Source organism: Sipha flava, unplaced genomic scaffold, assembly GCF_003268045.1.
Source record: "Sipha flava isolate LNK unplaced genomic scaffold, YSA_version1 339_pilon_pilon, whole genome shotgun sequence".
NCBI classification, from domain to species: Eukaryota; Metazoa; Arthropoda; class Insecta; order Hemiptera; family Aphididae; genus Sipha; species Sipha flava.
The window spans coordinates 443,839-466,288 of NW_020273031.1; the positions used below are offsets into that span (position 1 = coordinate 443,839).

Sequence of the window (22,450 nt, forward strand, 5' to 3'; positions counted from 1 at the left end):
ATAAAAATATATATTTTTGATTTATTAGTTTTTTCTTATAACCTACCCTATAAAGTATAAATTACATATAAAAAATATTCACACTAAATTGAAAACACTATAAACATGATTTCTTCGATGTTAAAAATGATTATTATTCGTCTTATTTATGTTTTGTATTTATACATTTATATTATTAATAATAGTTATACGATGAAAATTTATTTGAAATTTTATTATATTCATTAGCCACAAATCAATGTGCGTTAAACTGTCGAGCAGTTGGATATCGCTTTTATGCCACTTTAAAACCTAAGGTATCAGATGGAACATCGTGTAACGGTACAAATAATTCAAGACCTTACGTTTGTGTGGAAGGACAATGTAAGGTAAGTGAAAATATTCTATCCTGTTTATGAATTTTATAAATTAATTAAATTGGATTTATTATTTATTTAAATTCTTATAGTTTTTAATTGAGGATTTAAAATATGAATATCTTATTAAAAGTCCATTGGTGTAAAAAAAATTGTATTTTTACTTAAGATCAAACGAAATTAATTTTATAGTGAAAAAAAAATGTTTCGAGTTAATGGTAAATCCGTTTACCATTTCGTCCATAGATGTTATAACACAATACGATTACGGTTGTTTAATAAATTAAATCACGATCATAAACGATTTTATGGTACAAAATAGTTTTCATAAATCTAATATCATAGAACTAATCAGAATATAAGGTAAATTTAATTCTTAATTATTAATAAAAATGTCACATGCGTGTCGACTGCAATTAATCAACATGTATATTATTCGTGGGGCATAAAATTATTTTTGGTTTTCGACCAAGTTTGTAGACGATATTTACTTGATTGTACACTAATGTATACCATTTAAGCGGCGGTATTATGGATATTATTATACGTTTGAAAATTAGTTGTCTAGCAGATTCTCCCCCGGGATAAGAAACACCTTTTCACCCCGGAGAACGTGCTGGGAATCATTTAATTTACAGACGATGACTGAGCAACTAATTGGTCTGGCATTAACGCCGCCCACAAATCATCAGATTAGTTCTGATAATGTCTAAGTCGTGGTCTACAAAAGCTTTTGCGCATGATTGAGTTATCTTCAAATAATTTACTATATAATGTGTTATATATATATATATATATATATATATTTATACTTATTTTAAGAGAAATCGAATTAATCGTATATTATTTCTTAATCTGTTCATAGTAATTTTTTTCAACGTTTTGTATTCTATTTAAGAATATATTTGAGTAATTTAAAATAATAAAATTATTAAAATCAAATCATACTGGCCATATTATACATTATTCATATTCGTTATTCGTATTTTCTAATCTCACTTGAAGAATAAATGTGGATTATACTATAATATTTATTTTCATTAGTAAATGAAATTATTTTAAAAATTAATGAACTACGTATTATAAGATTCTTGGAAATTAGTATTTAAATATGGTTAATAAATTAGGTTTGTAGCCAATATTATTATTTATGTTGCTACATGGGGATTTTATATAATAAATTATTTAACTATATAATTTTTAAAGATTGTTTAATGTATCTTGACTAGGTATCTTAAAGTGGTTGAAAAAATAATATACGGGGCTATAAAATTATTAATAATTTTGGAAGATTTGTTTACGGCATACATACTATAATTAATAATTATTGAACTATAAATTTCATTGTACTTGAGTTTTTAATTATGTAGTCTGGTTAAGTAAATACTTTTATTGTTATATATTATATTACTATGGTTAGGATAGATCATGCATTACTGAAATCTGAATTAGTGTACTACATCAGTGCATTTTATGTAATTAGATACATTTATATGGTTGCCAACGTGATAAAAAATAAATTATTTTTTATTGATAATAAATTAAAGATGAAAAAAATAGTTTTAAAATTCTTGAAAATAAATGGTCAATCGACAATCAATTTATAAATAACAGTGTATAGTGTAACGTTTTTAATGGTCCATGGCAACATAGGTGTGAACACGGACCACATAATTACATACAACGTATATTTTTGGGCGGTTTCCTCAACTAGCTCTGGTTCTTGTTGTCCTTTTACAGTACAAATTATAAACTTAAAAAAAAAAAAAATCAATACCTATTAAAATATAAATCCATTTGGAAAATACCCGTTAAAAAGCGCTTTAAGTTGGTTAATGTGTTGTTTTCTCATTGGATCTCATCGCCGAAAATAAATTAAAATTATAAACCGGAATAATATTTGATGTAGAATTAGCGCCAGAGAAAATAACGATGACGCAACATATATTACACATATGCAATATTGACTGAAATGTTGAAGGAGTACACACGCGTCGATTATTATTATTGTATTGATACGCTTCGTATAAAAATATTTTTAATGTTTTTGTTTTTTTATAATAAATCAATGAATACAACGAATTTGAAAGTAATTCGCCTAAAACTTATAAATAATTTACAATTAAAAGCCGGGAAAATATCAACGATAGAAGTTTTATTGAAAAAAAAAATGTCTTGAATATTTTTTGAAAAATAGAAAGTCTGAAGCCTTATTTTCTTATCGTATATGAGAATCAACTTAATATGTTTTGATTTGAGGTGTTCTGTGTTCCTATATGAAAATTGTATTTCAAAGATCAGTAAACATAAATAGGATTGACTTCTGGGTAATTCTAAAAGAAGAATAAAACCAGGGTTATATAAATCTATTTTGAAATAAATGTGTGTACTCTACCGGAATATGATGTTTTAGACAAGCCACCAGAAGCTTATACAAATATATTATCATATGCAAAGAAAACAGAGTAGAATACATTGAACACATTATTCACTTGTCTAGAAATTAATCAAACTGAAAGGTAAATGATATGTCATACGTATCATATGAAACCTATTACGTGCGGTCGCATAACTTATTTCGTTAACTGGATTGCCGAAATCTTTTTATTTTTTATTCATCTTTCATATTGAAATGCAATATCATAATGTATAATTTAAATAAAGAAATATGATCTGTGTACTGTTATGCTATGTTAATTATATAGTAAAAGTTTTATTATTAGATTTAAATGTAATATAAATAAATAATAATCTCAAATAAAAAAAATATATATAATCTTCTTAATCATATTTAAATCATATGAAAGAAATGTTAATTTTAGTCTATTACTTATTTTTTGAATTGAAATATTGATTGCATGTATATAATACACATTGTTGTTAATGCGTAAATTTTTTATGTATACTATTGCTATGAATAAGTGAGTCTAAAATGATTCATTAAACATTAAATATATATTGTTTTATTTTAAAATTATTAGTATTTTATGAATTATAATATCATCAATGAGAACATGGTATTGGATTATACTTGACTGGTTTTTTATAAGTAATGTAACATACAAACATCACTATGATTAAAAGAAATATGTACCCAAAAAACAAGTATAACTGGACGGTCTTCACTTGATCATCATATTTATCAACTTTCGATTGTATTGCATTTTCAGTAGAATTAAATGGTTGAAAGTCCTCAATAGCTTGTGGATCTTTGTCTACAGTTATTGCAGATGAAATTGTACAACACGTAGAGAAGAAAACAATAGCTGTAAACACAGTTATATAAGACATCTTTGTTCGCTAATATTATACTAACATAAATATGTAATGTTTCTAATTACTAAGGTAATAGTTGTGAGTTATTAATTGATGGGTCTAATCTTAGTATATTATAATTCTCATTTAGATAAATAATTTCATTATAGCCATCATAAAAAAATAACTAAAAATATGGGAACTAATATCGAAATAAATTATTGGTTTATACATTTTGACGATAGAAAATTGTGTTCACACACATCTTTCTTTGGTTTAAAAAAACGTCTTACTGTTTTTTTTTCACAGTTAAGGGATGAAAATAATTAATTTTCTTATATATTTGTGTAGCCATTTTATTTTTTTGGTTTTATGATTTATCAATTAAATCACTTGTGTTATAAATATGTTGGGTTATCGTTATTAAATTGTTTGTAACTACTAATGAAGATCAGATTTTCGGAAAATTTTTACACCTACAGTTTGTGCTCAACACCGCGGTTATACAGTAAAGAAAGTACATACTTTTCGACCCATCGCTCATTATTATACTATCATATTTTGGCACTCGGGCATACTTCCAAAGTATCCATCAAATGGCTCGAGCATAACAAAGGTGTGTCGGTAGATGATTGATATTGCCTAATCCACTGTACATAGTTAACCTCGTTCAGAATTAGAAGAAAAAAAAAATGCATGGCGATGTAAAATAATTATAGGTTGCTATTTTTTGAACGGCATAATATTATCTGCTATCCGTTGATGAGTCCTATTGTTATATTATATAAAACATTACTTAACATAAGTTATAAGTATTTGTATTTATTATTTATAAGCTGTATTTAGTATTTTGAACATGACAGTAACAGGACACGATGTGTACGAGTATATGTTATTTTATATGTGTGTGTATTTAAGAACGATCGTTAGATGTATAATTTTTATTTTATATACTGTATTATATTTTTGAATCGTTTATGTAATTCAACAATATAAACTGATTAAAATTAATTTTTATACCATGAAACTGTTTTCGAACTACCCAAATTAAAATCCATTAAGTATAATTTGCAAATTGAATTACCAAATTGAATTTCTACCTAAGGTAGTTTTCCATGTAGAACTAACCAATCTTAGAAAGATATCAAATTTTCTCCATATCATTACACTTCACGTGATTTTAAGCGTTTACTTAATATTTTCAATATTTGAGGCAATTCATGTATTTTTTGATTTAAATATTACCATACAGTTACCGCTAAAATTAACAGCAATTAAATTAGGAACTCTGAGAATCTACTTGTTTCATCTGCTTGAAGACGATTGCATATGTTTACTTAAATTCTTATAATTTTTTATTTAGTTTTGATAAAATAGTATACTACTTGTATTTTAGATTTAGGTTTGACCATAATGGAAACTCACATAAATATAGAGACCTGATAGAATTGTTATTGTCCTATTGTTAATAAGTTATCATTCCGATAATGATATACATTGTATATTGCCCACGAATTGTGATATTATTTATTGGCTGTTACTAAATGCTAAGTAATCATGTTGTTCAGGTTTTCAACATTGAGTGAAGCAAGAAATGTATTAGTTTTACAACAATGTTTTCAATTTTCCTGTAATTAAATTTTTAAAGTGAATTTATGTACTAGGGAGTTAAATGTATTTTCAAGTTTCTTTTTTAGTTATTTTATAACCATTACTTACTAAATAGATAGTATATTTTTCTATAGTTGATGTTTGCCGATATTTATTCTGCCATGGAAATGCAATATAAATTGTTATTCACAGACATTTTTTATGAGAGCTAATTAAATATCAGAAATTATTTAAAATAAACTCATGCACTATTATGAATCTTGAAGGTATTGAACAAAATAATACCGGTTGAATTTGTTGGCATTAATGTCTTGATTTTAATATTATTAGCATTTATTTATAATAAATGGTAAACAATAACTTTTTATGATATTAATTACCGTGTTGATGCACGTATAATATTTTTATTAAGAGATTAATCAAAGTGTATATATTATAATGCTAAAGGAAACGTTCTGGTCAAATAATTAGCATATGGGTAGATGTGTATCTTTTCTCATACTGATTTCAGTTTAAGTACATTATTTCATGTAAAAAATTGTTCATATTTCTCTCGTTTACCATCAATCGTAATCAGTATATTAGATCTATGTAATGTTTTGTGCGCTGTCGAGTTATAATTATGTATCTTTTAAATAATTAAATATTCCAAAACTGTATACGAAAAAAAAATAAAAAAATAAATAAATATAGTTTTTGAAAACCAAGGAAATAATTGGTAATAATAATACTTAAAAGTGGAATAAAAAACATCGTTTAAAATAAACGTACATAATTCGCACAAACACGAACATCGGCCTCGTTTTTTTTTTTTTTTTTTTGCGTATTTTAGTTTTATACACTTGAAAAATCATTAGATTTTGTTTATTATAATTTATAGCATCCGGCATCTGTCACGCGGCAATGAAATAACGATGAGATTGTATTGGCATGTATACCTAACGGCACACAAACGTTTTTATCTGCTAAATATTCTCTTATAACAAAGTCTAAAGAAACAGTTTTTTTCTCACATCCTCTATTTGTCGTCAATATCACCGCCGGACATGCTTTTCACATTATACTAAATCTACATACATTTCACGTACACTTTTTTCTATAGTACCTAAAGCGATTCTCAAATACAGTTTGTTCGCGGTGCCCATAAGATGCTGAAAAAAATCCATGAAGTCATAAAAACTAGGAAATATTTATTCTAAACCACAACTCGTAAAAATTATATATTAATGATTTGCTTTTTAATTTATGATTCTTTAAAATTCGTGTATCATAAAAATACCAAAAAATGAATTAAATTAAAAAAAAAAAACACAATTCAAATACTATTTAGTAATTTATAAGTTTTAAAGGTAACAATGATATTGTTTTTTTTTCATTTTCTATTGCAATATTTCAGTATTTAGTCTGACGGCAAAAAATGAATGCACAAATCTGTTTGTATACAATTAAAACAAATTTATTCTAAAAAAATTGTATGATTCAACTAATAATGATATTTGAATTTGATTTAATTCAGAAATGACTGCGAAGCCCTTTTTTGTTGGGGCTCCATGGAGCACAGTCTAAAAACCGTTAATATATATATATGTATATATACACACAGAATAATGTTTTTATATTGCTGTCCGAAGCATCGGATGATTTCGCGTTATCGTGGAATCAGTTATGTCATCTATATATGTATATATAATAAGGTAAAAAATCATAATACCAATTTTAACGTTACATTGATAGTTGTACATTATAATATCCTATTGATTTGCATTTGGTTCAATAGTGCGGAAACGTATTTAAGGTACTTATATTTTGAGGGGCTGTTTGCTCGGTTACAATTATACTTGTATTATATATACATATAAACGTATGATGATAGTAATGAGTGTTCACACGCGCGCACTCGCTTAATCGCACTTCATGCAAACCGGTTGCGTTTTAATATCCGGAAAACTAGGCGTACTCTTTAGAGCGGTTCAAAAAATAAAAAAATAAAAATAAAAACCTCATTGTATTATACCGGGACCACCTGGTGTACGAATTTTATACCTTCCGTTATACACCGGTACCTACGCACAAGCGCGCGAGCTGGCTTTCAATTTATTTTTTAAATTTCAGCAAAACGTGTCATCTTGAGCACGCACTTCGAACTATTGCTCGGATTAAATTCTAAACGCGTGTGTCAATAAGCTCCTGCGTATACAGGGGACGATTGAGTATTTTTTATCAGTATCTTTTGTCGATGGATATTCTCTTGGTGCAGCGAATATTATTATTTCAATCCTACCGATTTCGCTGTCTCACCGGTGTTGTTTTTTTTTATTTATACGTCCCCCTATGTATCGTTAAACCGTAGCTATTCGTGTATTGTTTACGATAAACGGGCGGGATTGACAGTCTATACTACTTTCCATATATATAAAATACCTACCGGGTGTTAATAATGAATTTTAACACCTTAATGGATCTTAGTTTTTCTACATACTTTTGTACTTTCTAAAATAAACGACAGCACACAACTAATTTAAAATCTAAATACTCGGAATATTTACATACGCTTCAGTAGCGTGATTACACGATAATATGAAATGAAGCGGACAGTGGACACGTTTTTAACATGATGATAATCCAATCCAAAAAATACTACCTTAATGTTTCTAGATCAGTGCCTTGGTGTAACCGTGTTATTGGTGGACATATATTTTTCATATAGGTATTAACTAACACCGAAACGTACCATGCATTGATTTTGTTGTTTTTATCAAACGATTTAAATGCGCCATACCAACGACTTCGAGACAAAATCATATATTTTTATATCACACGCAATACGAAAAAAACAAAAAAATAAAAATAACCTTATCTCTAGCGATCTTAACTGGTACCTACCGGAACAAAATAGCTTCCAGACTAGTAGTGTTTTTTCAGTCCACTCCCCGATGATATCACTAAAAATTAAGATATCGCTAGAGATCGGTTTTTGTGTACATGGTTAATAGAGCTATTAACTAAGATCCTGAGGCAATGAAAAATATTTCGTTGAACATGTAAAATTCTTTTTGCGTGATAATGGTTTAGAATTTTCATCGAAAAAGTTCTCATGTATATGGCAATTATATCTTGTCGGCTTATTATTGATCTTTTTTTTTTTTTAAATTCCACGTCTACATGACGGTATAGTAACTCATCACAATAACTGTTATTGTGATGCATTTTTTAAATAACTTTACATAGTTTTATAAAATTTAGAATTGAATGCATTTTTATATGATAATGTAATATATACAATTTTTATAATAGAATTATGATGATTTATATGATTATTCAATTGTCTGACTAGTTTTTATTGAATTTAAAAATATTACGACTCATTTTGAGTTTTCTTTTAGATCTAATTAGAATATGGTATGATATATCAAATATATATATTATTGATATAATAATTATTCGAAATATATTTGTAACAGAATCTTCGGCGTGTATTATCTTAAAAAAAAAAAATTTATTCCTTTTATAGCTTGAACTCTCGACAGTGACAAATCCATTTTGTGATAATTTTTTTAAACTTTTGACATTTATCCGCATTGTAAACACGCGATTATAATTTATTCAAACATTACTGTGACAGCTAGCGCCTGTGTAATGTTAATAGTTGAACGAATTTTTTCCTTTTCGAAGGGTATATATTGATATGGTAATGTATTTATACAGATAATATATACATGGCATTAGCCAAACGAGTAGATTGTGTTTACAATCTTAAACTGCTACAAAATTATATATCCACTGGCTATGTCTAAAACCCGATTCTAAAGGGAAAAGCTAATATATACATTTTGTAACTTGTAATTTGTATACAACATGTATTGTATTTTGATATCACAGTTTAATTTTTTATTCGAGTTAACAAATTTAACTTTTATAACAAGGTGTGTTAGTGTGTTAAGTTGGTTCCAATATCGATTTATTTTAAACTAGGATCTAGTTTTATGGATTTAATATTTTCTGGTTATTTTATAGTTTATGTTTTCAGGTGTTAAAGATAATGGATTTTCTACCTTGCGTTTATAGAATAATAGTATAATAAGTTAATAACATACTATCATTATCATTTACTATTTTAACGTATCAGGATTTATATTTCAGATAATCCTTTATCGAGTTAAAAGAAATTGGATAACATAATGATATTAATTTTCAATGAGCGTTCAATCAACGGAAAACATTAATAGTGATCTATCAATTTATGTTGTATTATTTATCAATTATTGATATTTCTATCTATATCATAAAATAGTTTAAGTATTACGTCATTTAAATTAAAACTCAATAAATTAAACAAGCAAATTAAATTTGTAATAATTTCTTTTAATTTTTTTTAAATAGAAATATATACCTGTGCGGTAATTCGTCATTACAGGAATAAAATACTAAAATATATGAAAATTTATTGCAACTGCTAAAATGGTTATTAATTCAAATTACATAGATTGATATTTAATGGTTTTCATTGTGATCCATAATGGAACACCAATAGTAAATTATCGTAAGTGAATATCAAATAAATTCTGTAAAATATTAAGCGAAGCATATTTATATCACATATTATACAAGAACATTTAATTATTGAGTTGTATTTATTTTTTCATGAGCAATAAATTTAAAGCAGCTTCAAAGTATTAAGTGTGTTTGGTGGCGCTTACGTCTACTTCGATTGGCATGACAGTAGATAAGTTATTTTGTGGTTAAAATTAAATTCCATAAACAACTCTATTCGACACATATAAAATTAAATGATATAATGGTGAATGTGTATTTAAAATATGAAGATTGACTGGTTTTAGTTTAAACAGCATTCAATGTTAAGAATTTTCCGAAGTTAAAACATGTTTATATAATAAACTATATAAATAACATATTCTAGATTTGTGTATGGCTAACCTAATTTAGTGAAGACTATAATTGATAACTTTTAAGTTTCATAATAATTTATACACAGAATTTGCGTGTATTTATAGTAGCTGGTTTTATGTTTTTTTCATAGTATAATTGAATTTGAAGCTGCAAATCACTTCTATTGAAAAAGAATGCAACAGACTTGTAAAGAATACGTTTACTATATACCATACTATTAATTTGACTATAAAAAAAATAAAATAATTAAATGCATTTGAATTTGTATTAGTCATGGTACCTATTAGAAATCTTGGAATATAAATTTAATAATTTTAATATGAAATATTTAAATTAAAAAATACCATTTACGTAGTGTAAAATATTCTGGTATTAAGTAATATAAATTATTTTTGCATTACCATGGAAAAAATGACAATAATCTATATGTGTAACAGACTTTATTTTTTATCACTAACCATTATATAAGATTATAAGATTAAATAAAGATAGATAAATAAGATAAAACAATACAAAATTTGAATAGGGGAAAAATATTCAATAGTTAAATAAACATAACTAATTGATTATATTTAGAATACGTATTTTAATATTAAGAATATAGTTAATAATATAATTAATTCGAATTGAAAAAAGTATGTAGGTACTTAAGATATATTAAACACCGATGAGATATTCCATTATCTAATAGATTAAATGTGAACACATGAGTCAAAATGATCAGTACAATATACAATAGTATATACTAAGTAAACTTCATTTTTTATTTTTTATAATGATTACAAGTGCTTAAATTCGTTTAGAAATACATTATTTAAGTTTTTATTGAAATGCTGAAATATTTAAAAGTATTAAATAAATGAACTATAACTAGTTAATGATCAAAATATGGAAGTCCTGAATGTGTGTATAATTCATATAACCAACAATGTGAATAATCTGGTGTTATTATGAATAATACATAAGTAATTTATAAATTAATTCTAAAACATTCCATTTGTACACTGTTAATTTAACTTTCATCAAACTATAATATAGCCTGTTAGGGTAGTGTAAGAAATTAACCAGGCTTAAAAATTAAAATTAATATAAATCATCTTTCCTTGTTGTCATATTTGGTGGAGAACACTGCAAGGGAATTGTAACTATTCAAATATAATAATCAGTCACAATATTAATCATAAATAATATATTATAATAAATACATTTTACCGGTACATGTACTGCTATAATAAATTATTAATATACCTTAAGACCAATATAACATCATTGTCTAAGGGGCAGTAATTTTAAATCCATAATTATACTTGTTTATAAATATTATTGTTTATAAGTTTATACAAACAATATGGTAGTTAATGTGTTTGTTAGTTTCATATTTGAAGTAAAATAATAGTTTATTTTAGTTATTTTATTTAAACTTTTTCAGAGAAGATAAACAAATTAACCCATACTTTAAATGTATTATTATTATTTTGTATTTTATAGTTGTACGAGTATTTTGTAACTGTTAATTTATGTTCTTTAATTAGTTAATAATAATGATTTGAATGTTCTACATTTTATGATTTACTATTAATTAACTGGTAAGATAACTCCATCAATTAGTAATACAAAAAAATAATATTTGTAATTTATAAAAATGACATTATTTTGATTATGAATTATTCTTATTATGAGTTTTCGAGAATCTTATAAAATTAGATTTTAACATATCATATTAATGATAAAAGTCAGTGTTTTTGTTAACTATGTTTTGAGAAGATCTGATAAAAAGTGTTTTATTAATTTTATTTATTGCAGTTGATTGTGGTGCTGTTTTACTGACAGTATTAAATTAAATAATTTTCATTCTACAAAGAGTGTTTTTTATTTATTGAAATTGGTGATATAATCTAAATCTATTCTCATCGATTTTTTTTTTACATTGTTTTCAAATATGTATATAGTTAGGTTGTTATTATAATTATTTTTATACAAAAAAGTAATGTTACAGTTTATTTTACCTTATTTGGTTGCACGCTTCCCATGTAAATATCCCATTGTGGAATGTTCCAAATGGAAATCTAGTCAAAATTAAAATTTTTTCTTTGTAATTTGGCTTTAATCAATTAAATAAATATTTGATATGGATGTATCATATATTTATGATAAATATTTCGTTTAAACCATGTGTGAAATATAATTTTATTACATATGTTACACATGATTATATGATTTATTTATCTACTCTTATACCGTAATCATATATACCATACAAGTGTAATAAACTAAATGAATAACATATATTTCATAATCTATTTCAGAGTTTTATTTTCTAATGTCATGAATTTTGGGCGGCAAAATGAATTAATACTACATTATTTTTGCGCGTGGGATAAAACGCCGTCTTATATTCATTATTAAAAACCAGACAGAGTGTTTTTAGTAACCCTTTAAATAGCTCATGTACGTATTCAATCTGTTCTATGATCGATTTATTAATAAGTGAATTATTTGTTAATTTCATGGTCAATATTTTTATAAGAATAAAATGCTTTGAATTTTGAATTTGAGTTTTGTTTATATTTATATGATTTATTTGAGGGGATATCCACATAGAAGAAAAATAATTTGAAACATAGTTAATGAACAAAATTGATTTTAGTTTGAATACTTACTACATAATTGTCTTGTTTTTCTGAATACTTGTATATTAAATATGTAAGTAACAATCCTCCTTCAATTGATTTTAATTTTAGATATATTATGCATAACATCCATTTTCTGTATTTAAACATACATTCGTCCTTATTAATATTTTAATTAACATATTAATCTTCTATGTATATAAAATTTAAATATCACTCACTCACTGATTTCTACATATCAAAAACGATAAAATACATGAACTTAAAATTTGTCCAAGTGGCTTTTCTAATATACTCTAGATATGCAAATAGAAGGGATTTTTCGAAAATCGTATTCTCGTTTGAAGTAGTTTTGGATTGAATGTATACATTTTTTTCACTTTTTAGTTATAATTTTTTTATTTAATATATACATTGAGATCGCATTTAAAATTAAAAATGGTAAAATATCTTTCGGACAAGACCAAATAATTTAGCTAGGGAGATCTTTAATTTGTAATTTGTTAAGATGCTACAGACTGTGTCTCGTACATTTTAACGTGTTGTATCAATGATACACTACAGATACCATAATGTATACAATATGACTTTTAATATTTGATTTAAGTTATATTTTTTTAAATTTTTTTTTTTTTTTGAAAGTGACTGATAAAATCTGCATGTAAGTAGTTCACTGGTCCGTGTAGAAAAAACACCACACCGGTCAGTTTCCTCAATGGTGCAGCGGTAGATAATAATCGATATCGTTGCTCGGTGTCTGTAATAATAATTACACATTACAATGTGAATTAAAATACATATTCAACCGTGTAATTGACAGGCTTCGTCGTACTACTCGTTATCCACATCACATCTACCCCAAGCCGCTCATTACCAATGGTCTGGAGCGTGACGTCAACCTAGATGCTATACCATTATGTACTTGATGTTCACGTACAATAACTGTATGACTGTTGATATCTAAAGGAGAATTAATTTGTTCTGTGCAAAACCATTTTGATTGTCCACAATTAATGTCTTAAAATATGCAGTTAATTTTTATTAGTTTGAATGTTATCGTTCTCAGTTTAATATTGTCACTTATTTTTGAATGCCACGTTTATTCGTATCAAAATAACCTAGAAAATTATAACAAATACAATTATATATGTTTTCCAATTTTATGATTTTATAGTTTATATGGTTTTGAAAATTATATACTCTAAGTTATGAGTTTTGATAATTCTTTAATTTTCGGTATTTAAACTTTATTTACATGAATGTAGGAAATATGATTTAATATTTGCAGTATTTTATATATAATCAAAATTAAAAAAAAAAAATTGGGTAAGTTCTTCAGGTTTTCAAATTTGCAACTTATAATAACTATAATATCCATAAAAAAAAAATTAGTTCAATATATAATTTGATATTATATCTGTAGTTTAATTATATATCTTGAATACAAATGTTAATTTAACAAACTAACTTACAGGTTATACTTACAACAGAAATTAGTTCAAATAAATTTATTTTGAAATTATTATTAAAATATAATTTTTAAGAAACCTTTTAATAATTAAATCCTACATAGGGTATGGAACATAATGATGATGGAGTTGAAAGAAGCCATTTTCATAGAAGCATTGACGTGTAGGTAGTAAATATACGTTATAAAGTTATTAAAATTTACTTTCTCGAATTTGCATATTTAAAAAAAAAATACTTTCAAGATTTTTTATGAAATATTTAAACTATAATAAAGTGATGCAATGGGGTGTTGCCACTAATTTTTGGTAAGATGTAAAAAATTGGGTTTATAATATCCCCTAAAACATAAAATTTAATATTTACAAAATATGTCTACATTTGTACAGTTATTCGTAATTTTTATGTACTTAATTAGTTAATTTATTACACTAAGATATTCTAATCTAACAAGTTACAATATTGAATGTATTAATATTAAACAAAGTGTGATGGTACCCACCGAACCATAGCCAAATTTTGTAGAAGCAATTGCTTCAAAATAATAACTTTGCCATGCCATTGTAGTTACATTTGTACACGTTACAGTTTTGTATCTAGAGGATATTTAGCTGTTATATATATATATACATTAATCGATTTTAGATAGATGAGTATTCATTATTTGCTTAGACAAACTAAAAAAAATCTATCAAAGGCTATGTTATTATCACAATTAATTAAATTAAGTATAATTTGAATACTGTAAGTAACATTAGTTTTTAAACACTAAATTACTAACCAACCAAATTTAGACAGAATTTAATGGTTTAAAAGTATATGTAGACAGCTTCATCATAAAATAACTTTACATAATTACACTACATATCTAGTATTAATTATTGTTAGGTATTAGTTAATTGGTACCTACTAGGTAATGTGGTTTAAAAATATATTTGTTCTTTGTTCTATAAGTTTCATCCAATAAATATACAATTATTTCATTCATAATATTTTGTTTTTTACGCATTTTTTCGTATATTTGTATAATATGTTCTTTTATATATCAATAAACTGTTGGTTATATATATTTATTAAATAATTATCACAATAAATTGGTATAATAGAAAAAAACATTTATTTTTCTAATTACGTTTATTTATAAATGTATTTAAAACAAAAGCACGGCTCATTATTTGTAATTCTATAATTTTTTCACTAATCAAATATTTACATACATTGATGCAAGTAAAATTAGCTATCAATGTTTTTTTTTAAAAATTTTACCTGGATGTTATACGCATGCGCAACGCACTGTAGAAAGATTTAAGGGGCACGCAGCGGTCTATCAACGGGATTCTGTGAACAGTACGCGGTTTGATGCTCGCGGGAGTGTTACCGACGGTAATTTATGCAAACAAATACACACGTTTAATCATATACAAATTCAAAGTGGTATAGTTAAACTTTTGATTATATTATTATTTCACGTAACAAATTGGCCTAATATTGACTTATATTCATTTCGTAAGTGGAATTTATTATTTTAATACACACAATATTCGATTTATATAAAGTGATCACCATTAAACATCATTGCAAGTGAATTTTTTTGTTAGTTTAGAACTAAATTTAATAAAGAAATACATTTATAAAATGTACTCTGTACATTCTTTAAAATTTATTGAAATTATGTGTAATTTTATCAGAAATTCATATTTCTATAATTCTTAATATTATGTTAAAATAAATATAACATGTAAGTAGATAGTTCTTATCTTAGTTTCTGATTTTTGTGTTTTCTTTAATTCGTTTTGATTTCCCATTCATTTTCTAGTCATAAAATTATTATTGTTATGTGCGATTGTGAGTTTTGAAATTAATTTGTACACTTTCTTAAATGTCGAACTTGAAACAATATAATTTGATTTAATAATTTATTGATTCTTTTGTCTTTTTAAAGGTAGTACTTAAATAAATATTAAAATATATTTGAACTATTGATGTACAGTTATTGTTACATTACATTATAATATAACATTTACTTTGAAATTTCATTAACATTTATTTATCATAATTAATTTAAGAAATAACTTTATATATTAATATATATATAAATAATTTCTTATAAATGTATTGATAACTTTGATAAGCCTGTACTAATATTTTAATGTTTATATCATAATTTAAAAAGCATTAAAATATAATAAATATAAAGAAATTATATTTGATAACGTAAATAATATTACTAGATCTATGTATTTTATTTTGATTTTCTATCAAATTTTAATAAATGTTGTTGATTTTCGTCTCTTTAATTTATGATTAATTATTTAATAATCTCTTCAAATCATTTAATCTATACAAATAAATATTGTTAATTTTCAGATTTAAATAATATTATATTTTTCAGTTATTCTGTTATTTATGCTATTATATATTATTTTGTAGTTTTAAAACAATAAAACGTTAGTACATTTTATTTAACCAAAATTAAATTTGTATATTAAACACTATTATTTTATTTATTTTTTTACCTAAATATAGTATATTGAGCAAAAGTTTAAAATTATTCAACGAATTTTTGAAGTTTTCATTCTTTAATATTATTGACGTAAATGACATCATTATTGCTCAATATTGTTTTAAATAATTATTTTTGAATAAGATTTAACAAAATTGTAATTTTTTTTTTTACATTTTCCTTTACATTTAAACTCTATCAACTTCTAAATTGATAATACACATTTTTATGATTGATTAGTATTTAGATTGACGAAACCTTCATTTTCCATGAAAACATACAATTATCAAAAACAAAATTGGATACATGCCTTCTCACTTAGAATGGCTATTAGATTTAAAAATAATTCTTTATATATCAATTATTCTAATAAAAAAATGTTTATACAAAAATTATTTAAATACATATTTCAACACGTTTTTAAAAATAAATATTATTATTTTAACTAAAAATTATATTTAGTAAATTTGAACTTTTTATATTGACTGAAAATATTATTTTTGAATTAAGCATGTAATATTTTAATATTAAATATTCTATTGGCAATAGTATCTTTAATATAGCATATATTATATAAGCTGTTGTATATTTTACAGTAGAAATATTAAATTAAGAACTTTGAAAATGTCAATATTTCATTGTAGAAAAATTTACATCAATAGATTTATATTATTAATAAAAATCACCCTATTATAATAATCTGAGAATTCAAAGCAGTGCACCCAGTTCCGTTTGTAACGTTATGATTTATTATTTACAAATCGTAAATCAATGTTTGGTCTTTCCCATTTGGACAGACATGACATACCGTAGCACGGCTCTCGTTCATCACTATGTAGTGTTCAAGTTACGATCTGATTTATCTCTCGTTAATAATTGCTATTGTTACATTTAATTATTTTGATAAAGACATTTATATTGTTTCTTCTTTAATTAACGAGTTTCCCATTTGTTAATCAAAGACGATTTATATTATTTTCTTTTTTTTTTTAAAAAAAAAAATCTCTAAACCACACTGTTCTATCGATTGGTATGCATCTACCATTCTATAACAAATTTAAATTCGTTATTACATTATTTTCGACAATCTCCAATAAAAGCCTTATGTAATTCGATGAGAATTGATTTATCCAATTTAGCCGGAGACAAACAATACTTCGTGTAAACGGATTTCTCGTTCAGCTAATGGTCGATAACGTTCCATACGGATATTTTTTTTAAAGTATTTATACAGCTAATTTGTTACGGGACGATACTTGAAAATATTTTCCTCGTACAATTATGGACCAGCTTAGAAAATAACTCCGTTGTAGGATCTCAGCGATCTCGGAGTATTTCGAGGATTACAAGATGAGAATTGCACGACGAAATATGGACTTTGGTATTGGGTTGCCCGTATTCCTGTTGGTCATCGCAGTAAGTCAATATAACTATATAATATTACTACATATGTTTTTAAATCATTAAATAGTTAAGTCAAGTTTAGAATACGCAATGGTCGAAAGTTTTTGAAGACAAAATATTTTTGAATTATAATAGATTTGTAATGTAATTAATTCAAAACAATAAAATACTATTTGGGATTACATTAAATTTTTAATAATCCTTGCTCTCTTTTAATTTCATTTAACAAAATTTAACTTGAATTGTTTTTTAATAATTATTAATCAGTGTAAATTATAAAATTAATTATTTATTCGCAGTTGCTTAAGTGGCAAATTATTTTTTCCTAAAAGTGAAATGTATAAGTATATATCATTTATGATTTTCACGGTACCTATTAATATGCATTGAGAATTAAAATGACCATATAAGTGTATGAATTGTTTAGTGCCAATCTCATTGCTGTAATAACCTCTCTGTAATTAAAGACTATACCTTTGAATCAAAGTCGCCGGTCTGTTTTCAGACAGTTGGTGGTAAAGAATATATGAAATATTCAACAATTTCAAAATATATTTTCTATATTATAAATATGAATTCAGGAATTAATAGTGTTTTTTAGCGGAAATTATGAATAATGTAAAAGCATAACCTCATGTTGCCTACTATAAATAGTAAATCCTCATAGGCTATTGTATATTTAGAAATGCTGGAGTTAGCCTGTATCTATTCATATATTATATTATTTACAGTATATTATTTACAGTATACAATATTATTATATTATATACAGTGAATTTAGTACACATTTTATATGTTAATACATGCATTTTTATTGTTATGTAGTGCTTGGTGTGATAAGAGTGACATGATTTAATTAAGTTAATAAGCAATAATACACATTAAAAACAAATACAATTATATATATATCAACTAGTTATTTATTTGTTTATATATTAATAAAATATATTTAACTTATCCTAATAAGGTCAATTTACTTGTTCAATTATTAAAATAAATTTTGATTTAGTATTATCTAATTTATATCCCTCACTCGATAAATTAAAATGTAATCATAATAACAGTCTAAGCATAAGTAATAGTGAAATTTTAAATTATTAGCTTTAATATAAATTAACAGAAAACTAGTTAACGATAGAATTGATTTAGTTTGTTTACAAGCTACAAGTAATTTTATCTTCAAACCTCTTAGCCAGATTTGGTAGACATTAGTCGATTTTTATTAAAGGGCTACAAGACACTTAAAACCGATACATAAGTATGCCAGTTGGCATTACAAATACAAAATCAATAAGTATAAATTTAAGTATAAATTGATGAGTCGTTTAGTCGTTTCTGAATAACGGAATTCTATAACATTTGTGATATCACAGATATCTTAACCTAACCTACTTGACAACTACGTGTTTATATACTCGGCTACATAAAAAGTATATTCAGAAATCGTGTTTATGTTGCCTATGTAGACAATTATTTAAATAATTTTAGACGTGTTATTTATAATATTTGTAGTTGTATTATTTTTTTTTCAATTTTATTTTATTTCTTAATTCTTTTAGGTATTTTGATAAGATGGTACAGTAGACATATTTCACCTATTTAATTTTTTTAAATATTAATTGGTTTAATATATTAGTCTATTTTTTTTTTTCGTAATATATTATTTAATTATCATTGATAATTTATCGAAAAATTATAAAATACTTAAATATTTATTGCAATATGGGTTTTTAATTTTTACGTTGCTGTATCAATTAATTTACTTTGGGGGATCTTGGAAAGTCATTGTATATAAAATATAAGTTAAATATACTTTTATTTTTTACAATTTGTTTACATAACACTATTTAAAATCTTTATATTGATATGATTCTGATTAAAAGCAGTAAATAAAGGAAATAAAAATAAATAATTTCCTTTGCGATTCAAAGTTTAAAGATTAAATAATTTGTTTTGTAGCTTATTTTTAATAGAAATTATATTATCATGGCACATAAAAATTGTATACTCGTACTACTATAGAGAGGTGTCAGTTTTTTTGCTTGTTGATTTTTTAAAATAAAATTCTAAAAATTAAAGTAGTCATTTAAGCTTTCTATTCTCATTATTTGTCGTTGTTTTGCATTTCCGGTAAATTAATGTATTTGAATTGGATGTGTTTCACTGTGTTAGTGTTTGTGAGTACTGCGAGTAGTTTTATGCATATTTTAGTAAATCCAATGTATATATTATTTTGTGATTTTTTTTTCAAGATAATGAAATATGAAATACTCCCACATGTAAAGAACTATTTGGTGAAATGTAAACAACCAAAATGATTATTTAGTATTAGGTTTGACAAATTTTTATATTTTTCAAGATGAAAAATGAAACAGCTTCTCACTGAAGCCAATAAATCTGTCAGCGATATGTTAGACTTGAACTACAGTGTTATAATAAAGTCGTTCGGTTCGGCGTTTCCATCTGAAGACACTGCCGCTTTAACACCCTTATAATTTTGTACCAGTATACTTTTTAGTTTTATTGTTCAATTATTATTGATCGAAATAATAAATATTTTTTATATGAATAAAAATATTTTGTAAAGTATTACAATCTTTTTGAATGTAATACATTGTGTGGTGTTCGTAGACTTTTTTCATATTACTTTTTTCATATTTTTGTATATGTTTGAGTAGTTGAAGAATTATTACAATACACTTTTTTAATTATGTATAGAGTATTTTATTTCCATTACTAAAAAGCTTCTCTTTTTACGTTATAGTTATTTGATATTATAATTTCACGTTAAATTCGTATCAATACATAAAGTTTATTAACTTTAGTATTCTTAAACTAGTTATAGAAGCGAAATAAAAGTACGTTTATACTTCGCTAGAGAAACGTGAAACCTAAACGTTGTCTAAGTTTTGTCTGCTTTGCTATATTTTAATTATTGCTGAATAATTCGAATGCAATGGCATTCACGATGACTTAATGTATAATCGAATACTTAAATATTTGGTTATGAAACCGATTCTTATGGGTCAACGGCTCCATGTTTATCTAAACGAAATGTAGATACCGTAGGAAATCCGTTTAAATTTACATTTATAATTATCAGTTCACTGTTGTACACATGTGTGGATTTCGGATTTTTTCGGACTATCCTTAGGTTAAATAAATAATTGGTAAAAATAAAAGCGCCACGACAGTTATTGCCTGTTCCCAAGCGTATTTCACACCCGTAATGCCGCGAATTCGACAAAGAGAGAAAAAGGGATATATATATATATATACATAAGGAGAGAGAGGAGAGTGAAGGAGAGCATAGGCAGTACCTATTATATTTCGCCGATTAAAACCGCGCGGCGGCGTCTGATGCAATGGACGACAACGATTGCCGGGTTTTCAAGTATCCACGGACCACTCGTAACGCTATATAACACGAATGTGTTGCGCAACAGCCGTTTAAGTGCTCTGGTATCATTTTATAGACGCACGTGGGTTACAACGGTCACCGCGGCGGCTTTGTGGACGGTGAAAAAAAAAATAAATATTATTCGACAAAGTTAGTGCAGGAATATGTTAGTTTTGTAACATATTGTGAAACGTGTGTGCGCGCGCGCGCGCTGGAGACACCAATTCCCATGTTAATAACGAGTGTCAACATAAATAAGAACACGTAAATGAACTTCGTTTATGGACTCGGTTAACGAGCGTATTCGGTAGTATGATCGTACAGTGTTGTACCGAAGTATATTACAGTGTATAGTAGTGGTCCGTAGTGGAGTTCGGTGGATGAGATACGATAATCCGTTGCCGACGCACAGTTCCCCGTTGATCCGTAATGGTCGGCAACTCGGAACCGCTTCCGACGACGGAGTAAATAAATGTTTGGTGTACCTACATAGCATTATATTTTGATAATAATGAATAACAATAATGTATAATAATAATACATTTTAAACATGCTCACCCCATTCATCATGATATGGTTCTTAAATCACGCATTTTTTCAAATGTTGATTGAATTAAAATGCATGATTTCTATTCTAAGACTATATATATATATATATATATATATATATATATATATATATATATATATTTATATCTTATATATCTATATATATATATTTTCAAAAACAGATTTTTTCCACCTCTTTGGGAATATCCCGCGGCACTATCAACTTTTGTTACCTAATCAAATGGAAGCACAATTTTTTTTTCTCAAATAGTTATTCTCAGTATATCCGACCCAGTATATTGTTTTTTAAATTGCAACTTTTATTGGTATGTAAAAATCACTGTATAAATAATTTTTATTTTTTGTT

The 22,450-nt window shown here is 25.4% G+C and overlaps 1 protein-coding gene across 2 annotated transcripts in view; it reads left to right on the plus strand.

The window, feature by feature from the left end:
* LOC112687288 (thrombospondin type-1 domain-containing protein 4) overlaps positions 1 to 22,450 on the plus strand; it is a 56,286-nt gene that overhangs the window by 21,589 nt on the left and 12,247 nt on the right. For both annotated transcript variants that reach the window (XM_025559916.1, XM_025559915.1), the window contains exon 6: positions 229 to 368. In XM_025559916.1, the coding sequence (XP_025415701.1) occupies positions 229 to 368 (140 nt within the window). The remainder of the gene's footprint in view (positions 1 to 228; positions 369 to 22,450) is intronic.